We start from the raw sequence: 9,177 nt of genomic DNA on the forward strand, positions 1-9,177 counted from the left end.
GAATGGATCAGTTGATAGGACACATTCTGAGACATCATGGGATCACCAATTTAGTACTGGTGGGAAAGGGGTGAGGGGTAAGGGGGGGGGGGGGGGAGGGAAAGCTATAGAGGGAGAGCAACTTGACTTGTTCCCTACACCTCAAGTTTCTCCTTCTTGATGTGATCTATGGAACATGATGAATATGTGAATGAAGTAAGGTATCTCAAATACATTCTATATCAGTCATATTACAGAGAAATGTTAAGTTAAGATCGGATAGGTTTAACAGATAACTACCAAGTAAATGTGTAAAAAATGGCATTTAACATACATTTTTATTTACAGAAATGCTCCATAGATATGCTGATGGGGAGACAGTAGATGACGATGATTTCAAGGTTTGTAGTCACATATTTTGACACTTATTGGGTGCTGTACTCATATGCATGATTGCAAAATTCATGTCCAATAAATAAGTGATACTGCTTATGAACTGATTTCAGTACACAAAACAGAATGCACCTAACAAACTTTCGTTTTCTTTTTCTTTCAGTGTTACTTGAAATGTATTATGGTTGAGTTTAATTCTGTAAGTATCTCAAGTCTTACAAAACAATGCTGTAAAATACCAAACACTTTTAACAGTCATGCAGTATAATAAATAAACATTTCCTGTTTAAGCTCTCAGAGGATGGAGTTTTTGTTTTGGAAGAAGAATTAGAAAATATTCCTCCAGAAATAAAAGAAGAAGGCCATAGGGTTGTGCACAGCTGCAAACACATAAGTAAGTAATGCTGATGTAAAGTCTGACATGTTTACTAAAATAATGATATTCATTCCATGAATTGCAAATCTAACCAACCTACAAGAATTTAATCATAGTAATTAGGAAATTTATGTTACAGATCATGATGAAGCTTGTCAGACAGCTTACCAAATACATCAGTGCTATAAACAGAGTGACCCTGAGGTGAGTGGACTATATTATTTTGTTCTTAATATTGTTGTGGTCTTCACTTTTTCATCTCTGCATATCTGTTGCAATCTATACCCATGAGAACCTTCTTCCTGAACCCAACCTTGTTCTCTCTCTACAATTTTTACCTCTTCCACTTCTCTCTAGAAACATATTGATTATTCCTTGATGTGTCCTACCAGCTGACCACTTATTTTAGTCAGGCAGTTTGATAAATTTCTCTTCTCATCAGTTCAGTTCAGTATCTCTTCACCAGTCTTCCATTCTACACATCTAATCTTTAGCATTCTTCTCTGTACCACATTTTAAAAGTTTATATTCTCTTCATTTCTGTACTCCCATTTCTGTACTCCTTAGTGCCCATGCATTTTCATTTCTTAGTGCCCATGCATTTTGACTTGCATATAGCACTACACTCCATACAAATACATTCATAAAAGAGTTTCCAACACTTATATTTATGTTAGATGTTAAAATATATCTCTTTTTCATATATTTTTTTGGCCACCACAAATATGTATCTTAAATCCTCTCTGCATCAATGATCATCAGTTATTATGCTGCCCAAATATAACTACTCAGCCACTACTTTTGGAGTCCCTTTCCTAAAGTGATTCTCTCAGCATTAGATGATTTAATATGATTAACGTGTCAGTACCTGCCTTCTTTAAAAAAGGGATTATAAACTGCATTCTTCTTCAAGCCTGAGGGTATTTTTTCTGTTTCATATATCTTGCATAATATCTTGATTTCCTCAAGGATCTCATTGTTTATGAGGAAATGTTGGCAACCCCAGGTGCTTTGTTTCAACTTAGGTTATTCAGTGCCCTATCAAATTTTTCTCACAGTATCATATCTCCCATCACATTCTCACCTACTTCCTCTTACTCTTCAATAGCATTGTCTTCAATTTTGTTTCCTTTGTATAGCCCTTCTATACATTCTTTCTATTTTTCAGTTTTTTCTTTCTTGCTTAGTAATCACTTACCATCTGAGTCCTTCATGTTCATACAGTTTCTGTAGTATTCTTTACGTGGCATCTCTCTTTCCTGTAATCAGCACACTTTTACAGCTTTACATTTCTCCTCAAACCATTCCAGTTTAGACATTTTGCATTGCCTATCTATCTCATTTTCAAGACAGCAGTACACTCTTTGGCTCACTTCATTTGCTGGACTTTTATATTTCAACCTCTTCTCAATAAAATTCAATATATTGTGTATTACTCATGGATTTCAGCTATATCCCAAAGGGATCTTTCCACCTTTTATTGTATTCATTCCTCCTGCTTCAGTCAATGACTACTTAATGTTCTCCTTGAAATTCTCAAAAATCATTGGTTCTTTCAGTCTATCCAGGTCCTATGCCCTTGTTACTGATTTCCTAAAAAACTATAGAAATTTTCAGTGCAGTAAAAAAATCAGCCTGTTAGAGCTGGGATCTTACAGTCACCTGGAATTATGTATTTAAGTCTATTCTAGGAATTCCAAATTTGTTTATACTTGTAGATGGAAAGATCAAGGATAAGTAGGGTAATGCCCCATCAACAATGAGGTCATTAGAGACAGAGCACAAGCTCGGCATTGAGGAAATTATATCAACTGTGTCATTTTTGAATAGGCTAACCCAACATTTCAATTAAGGAATGTACAGAACCATGAGACCTCTAAACGTGGATGGCAGACCTAAAAAATTATGAGTCCACTGCATATTTTCAGATACAAGATGATACTTACGTTATTTGGCCTCATGGCAATGAAAGTTTGAACAACTTTTTAGAACATCTGAATACAACACACCCAAATATTTGTTTCACAATGGAAAAGGATGGCTGCCTGCCCTTCCTTGATTTGTTGCTCAGGAGGATGGTTAATGGCAAATTGGGATATGCTTCCTATAGGAAGCCTTCTCACACTGATTTGCACCTGCAGCCCGATAGTTGTCACCATCTGTCTCAGCATGATTGGGTACTTTGTACCCTAGTTCACAAGACCCACATTATCCCAGTCCCTGAGAGTCTGTCTGTTGAGTTAGCCCATCCTGAGGTCACCTTTCATCAGAAAGGTTACAGCGAAAGACAGACCATCCACACACTGATGATAATACTGAGGTGGCACCAAAGCCTTTATGCCTCACATAGGGAGCATTTCCAACAGGATTCGTATTATTTTGTGGAAATTTGATGACAAATCTGTTTTTCAACCAGCACTAAGATTACGATCCTTTTAAGTTTCATAGAGGATGATTCTCATTTGTGTGGGTGTCTACAATATTCCTAGCAGCTGTGGCATGTTATATATTAGTCATACTATCAGGGCTCTGGAGGACAGGTGTACTGAGCATAGAAACCACATATGCTTACAACTGCTGAGCAAATTTGGTACTGCAGGACATCATCTTGTCACCTGTCATCCTATGGAATATAACAACATGGAAGTTCTGTCACACACTTCCAGCTACTGGGATAGTATTATTAAGGAGGCAGTTAAAATTAAATTTGCAAGTAACCTTGTAAATATAGATGCAGGTTTTTGCTTGAATTCTGCATGGAATCCTGCTCTTTCCCTTGTTAAAAAAGCAGAGGGCCAGAGCTAATGCTACTTAACTAGCTGGTTATTAATTTTCTTCCAGACTAGGGATTGTTAAGCATCCATGTTCAACAGTTTTGTCTGCTACACTAAATGTTTAAAGTACCTGAGATTTTACCAATTTACTTTGCTTACCTGTATCTCGTCTTATCTTTACACCCACAATGGGCATTTCCAAAAAATTCTTACTATACTTAATCTTGTCTCTAAGTGGTTCAGATATTCCACAAATTGGCCTACCTATATCAATCAAACAGTTCCCATCCCCCTGATCAGTCTTAATCTTAATGTAAGGACACCCAGAATCTGAATCATCATCTCCGTTATTAGACGCTTCATGTAAAAGATCACTTTCAATTTCATCTGATGCTACATCCACACTGTCTTTACAGGGTATCATCAACTTTACTGGTATCTTAGCAGTACTTTGGTTACTAATGTTGTCAGTAAAAGTTTGAACACAATGAATGGATTCCATAGCACAATTATCATCACTTATTACAGAAGGAACACAAAATGTATTACTGTCAAAATTACACTTCTTCTCTCACTTCATTCCACCAATCTGGAAACAAATTGTGACTAACCACAGCTAACTTATTCCAGGATGCACATTTATCTACAATATCATCAATCTGGCCCCAAACACACTTCAGAAAGTTTTCACCTTTATTCTCTAGGCTTACCACTAACTCACCTTTACTGTTTGATTCATTACTCTGTATGACATTAATGAAAAACTGCTTTGACTGGACTGGTATGCCATGACTCTCACTTAGATCATCAGATACATTACTTACCTTATCTTTATTGTCAAAATTATTCACAAACAACTCTGAAACTTCATTACACTTGAACTCCACAAATACCTGATACTATCAACATCAACATCATCATCGTCATTATTATATCATTCCAAAATTACTTCATTAACAACATCATTAACAACACAAGTCTCATCTCCATCAACACCTACATTCACTTGGAATAAGCTAGCAGTCTCAGACTTACCGACCTCAGCTATTTCACAGCTCTCTTTCACAACTATATCAAAAATATCACCTACTTCAGATCCAATACAGTCGTCACCTTATTTACATACATCAATAACACTGTTTTCTGACCAAGAGAAGAAATCATTAGTGCATATTACATCAAAATTCTCACTACTCTCACATTCTCATTTGTGATTAGTGCCTACATCACCATAATTAAACATAGTATCCCAAAACGTTTGATCAAAACATAAATGAGAAACCTGATATTCCTTCTGTTCAACTTCAGGTACCTGTGTCATATCATTAACACTTATTATTGTCTAATTGCAACTGTAAATTGGGTCCTGTGCTTGTAGTGTCTTCTCACCCCAAAACTGTGGACCTTCATTGAGGCAGACCCCCATTATTCCTATTCTGCTGATATTCAGAATTTCTCTCTCTATCAAAATTTTGATCCTGATAGAAGTTACCACTATCTCTGTTTCTGTTGTTATTGGTTCAAATGGCTCTAAGCACTATGGGACTTAAAATGTGAGGTCATCAGTCCCCTGATTTAGAACTACTTAAACCTAACTAACCTAGGGGCATCACACACATTCATGCCCGAGGCAAGATTCGAACCTGTGACCATAGCAGCAGCGTGGTTCCGGACTGAAGTGCCTAGAACTGCTCAGCCACAATGGCCAGCTCTATTGTTATTCCCTTTACAATTTCTACCATTCTGATTGTTAAGATAAATACTTCTTTCTACTGTCCTGTCCAGCTTGTCAACATTTTATAAAAGCTGCTCAAGACAAACATCAGGTCCATGTATCAAACCCCACTGCAACGTTTCTGGTAATCTCCTTTTAAGTGCATCAATCAATGTCATTTCAGCAAATGGTTTGTCAAGGTGTGTTGATTTCTTAAGTCGATTCTAACAAAACTCTTTCAGAGTACTGTTCCTATTACTATAATTAGGACCATTTAAAAATTCACTTTTAATTCCGCTCTCTTCAGCTTCCAACCAAAATTTATTTAAAAAACTTTTTTTCGAAATTTTGATATGTTTCGCACTGATTTAAATTTATCCGAGGTAGAGCTTCACCTTCAAGATATCTTTTAGCAGATTTAAATTTTTGATTGTCACTCATGCCTGACACAAAACTATTTCTACAGTGGTGCAGAAAATCCATTGGATGTAAATTGTCTGAGAGAAGATTTTTGATAGGAATGATTGACGATGCAGTACCATTGTCTGAATACAGATTTTTGTGAATTCATTTTTCCTGAACTGGTGGAATTTTTTGATTAAAAACATTTACATTGGTTTGCACATTGTTTTCAACATTTAAAATTTTTTGATCTAAACTGTTGATGTTGATCTGCCACGGACTTCTGATCAACTCTGACATCTTTAATATTCTTGGACTGTCTTGCTGATTTGACAATGAACTCATTTTCCAAAACAATAAATTTATTTTCTAAGATGTCAACTTTTCATTCACACTTTTTCACCTCTCTGACAACCCATTTTTTAGTTCTAAAACTTGATTACTAAGTTGGTCTATTTGTTATTGTACCCTATCCATTTTACTATTGTTTTCAGTTTTTAGGTCATTTAATTGTCCTTGTAGCGAAGTAAATTTGCTATATTATCTGTTCTTATTTCAGTTAACTGAACATTAACTCCACTAAATCTGCTATTATTATCTGTCTTCGTTTCCTCTAGTTTTGCCAAAATTAACTGCAAAATATCAGTTTTTACTATTTCTTTACTGACTAAACTTTCACTCGGCTCAAACATGTCCTGAATGGATCCCACACCTTTCACTTCTACATCACTAATACCCTCATCTATATATTAATTTTGTTAACAAGCATACAAATCCACAAACAAATTAATTTCACAAAAACTTTGTACTTATCTTTCCTTTTTGATGTCTCTCGTCATAGTTATAAAGTCATCTTTCATTTGATCTGGTCTGTCATTGTTGGTAGTACATCGTCACTGGTGATCCGACTTTGTTGACAGCTCTCAGTCTTCTTTCTTCAAGTAATCAGAAATCTATTCAAACATAAACTGCAAATTACACAAATCACTCTGTCTTCTTCTGCAACAGACAAAACTTCATTATCAGTCAACTAATCCCAGATGCCACTATCACTTGTAATCTACCCCTCCCTCGTATCATTTGTTGATTGTCACTGACTTCAAAATTAGCTCTTTTAACAAGCTTCAAGAGAAGAAAGATTTACAATAAACTTTTCACTTATCCTCTTTTCTAGTAGTTAGCTCCAGTTCTTAATGTCTAGGGGCTGATTCTTGAAGCTGAAATTTTTGACATTGTGGGTTCTCATCGTTCCAATTGATGTAAATAATGCTGAAGTATTGCCTGAGCAATAATGTCTGTTTCTGTAATTTTTATTCTTTCACATTTTTCCATATCACAATCTCTTTACAATTTCCACTTCAAGAAAACCGAAAATTACATTGTTACTGCCAAAAATAAAAACATGTCTGATCACAACAGAAGCGTACTACTCCACTCTATGCTTAAATCAAAATTCCAAAGATTTTACAAATTTTCTTGACATATAACAGTCTATTAATTTCTATAGTATTATTTTATAAAGGAATCCAGAAGTAAACATAATAAATATCATCAGATTATGCAATTAATTACAGGAATTTTAAGAGTCCAAGATATTTTGCAATTTCAATTTTTTTTAAAAAGTAATTTTAACTTATCAATTGTAACAACAAAAATAAAGTAATTTCTTTTTATGGATTATAGCCTAAATATACCACATCATGAACAAAATCATATGAAATTCTTTTACAAAAATGGCTGAGGTAATACCAACCTGTCTAAAAGTTGTAATTATTTTTGGTATCAACTACTGTTGAAGAAAAGTAATTCTAGTGGAGGGTGTCCCTTTACACAGCCTTAAAGCTCTAATTTATCACAGGCTTCACCAGAATTGCCCCCCCCCCCCCCCACCTCCCCAATGCAGCAGGGTCTATGATCTCTCTGGGCATATAAACTGATTATATTACAAATACCAAGTTAAACTTTGTTTTACAGGTTGCATTACAACATCACTTTTCACAGAATGACACAAAGTCTCAACTCCCCATAAGTTAAGAATGCCCATAGAGAAGCTTGCATCAAGCTGAGACCTTGATCCAGTCTCTGTGAAGTTAACTTGGATTACAGGACAAGCACTCCACTGTTGGTACACAGTTTGAGTCCCAATTTGAAATAGAGCTTTAACAGAGAGTTATTGACAAATATTCAGTCTCAGCGTTACATTATCAATTACATTTATGATTAATTCCACCTGTATTATGAATAGAAGTATCTGCAGACTCTCGTTTAGAGGTTTTAGTTCATTTTAATAACTAGATCTCATCCTTGTTATAAATAGACTACTGTTAGCAAAATTCTATAAGTTACTTTCAGTATTTTTAATAACTTTTGCAGCTGTACAGTCTGGTAGTTCGTGCATTTGATGCAACCATTGATGCCTGACAGGAAGTTGTTTCTGTCGGACAGTTTACAGTGAAAGGTAAGAGAAGTGGAAAATATTTTTCTGAGATAAATTACAGCCACTTGCATTGTTTGATTGCATCTTGTATTTGTTGCAGGACTGTCAAATTAGTCTGAGCTATGAAGTGTTATATGGGTGCTTTCCTAAATGGATTTAAGTGGACTGTGTTGCACTGTACACCGAAAATTAATATCTGTACACCACAATAATATGACCAAGTAAACAATGGCATCACAAAGTACAATTCAAAATATTCTTGTATAAATGTTATTAAAGTCACCTAGTGATTTTTTTGCACAGAGGAATAACAGTATTTGGAGTGATCAGAAATGAAGCAACTCTTACTTGTACATATTACCAATATATGTGAAACATGGAAATACAGTTTCTTTCTGGCGAGAGATCTGACCAGGCATGTAACAATAATTGTGTAGTAAACTTTTATTACCTCCATGAAATGCATATGCAGTTGATGTTGGTTTCTCAGTGCAATTCTGAACGTATTCTGTTTCTATATATCCTTGAGTTTTCTTGAGAATTCTTGGATGGACACTTAAGCGTATCAAAAATGGTTTGATTCCTGTATTATATCCCATAAAAACACTATCACGTCTCAGTTCCAGTACTCAGCTGCTGTTTACATGTGCAGTGTACATTCCATGTAGACATGTATGCTGGAAGATTTATTTTGCTGTGAACATTGATTCCAGAAAAATTTTTAAGAAGTGTTTTCAGACCGAGAATACACAGACAATTTGTACAATAATTTCCCTATGAGGTGTTCTTTAGATGATGTTTTAGATGATGTGACTCACCATTGTAAAATGTTCCATATATATATATATATATATATATATTTGGAAAATTTTACAATTGCTGTTTACCAAAACAGAGGACTCCATATTGAGCTTTAACAGAAAATAGTTTTGGAATAATTTGTCCTCCACTTATGCACATCACAGTTTACTCAAAAACTCACTTTTGTTATCAGTCACAATGCAATTAAAGAGTATATGTACTATCACAGATGTTAATGAATGTCTGTCATTTATGCAATATCTGCACTCTGGTTGCAACCAGCATACATGTCACTCTGGCT

At 35.1% G+C, this 9,177-nt stretch overlaps 1 protein-coding gene across 1 annotated transcript in view; it reads left to right on the forward strand.

The window, feature by feature from the left end:
* The window catches only part of LOC124777347 (general odorant-binding protein 83a-like), a 48,236-nt gene extending 39,700 nt beyond the window's left edge, over positions 1 to 8,536 (forward strand). The window contains exons 3-8 of the mRNA XM_047252712.1: positions 328 to 380; positions 536 to 571; positions 664 to 766; positions 888 to 952; positions 8,012 to 8,096; positions 8,176 to 8,536. Coding sequence (XP_047108668.1) covers positions 328 to 380; positions 536 to 571; positions 664 to 766; positions 888 to 952; positions 8,012 to 8,059 — 305 coding nt within the window. The 3' untranslated portion in view covers positions 8,060 to 8,096; positions 8,176 to 8,536. The remainder of the gene's footprint in view (positions 1 to 327; positions 381 to 535; positions 572 to 663; positions 767 to 887; positions 953 to 8,011; positions 8,097 to 8,175) is intronic.
* Positions 8,537 to 9,177: the final 641 nt, after the last annotated feature.

This window comes from Schistocerca piceifrons, chromosome 2 (genome assembly GCF_021461385.2).
Source record: "Schistocerca piceifrons isolate TAMUIC-IGC-003096 chromosome 2, iqSchPice1.1, whole genome shotgun sequence".
NCBI lineage: Eukaryota > Metazoa > Arthropoda > Insecta > Orthoptera > Acrididae > Schistocerca > Schistocerca piceifrons.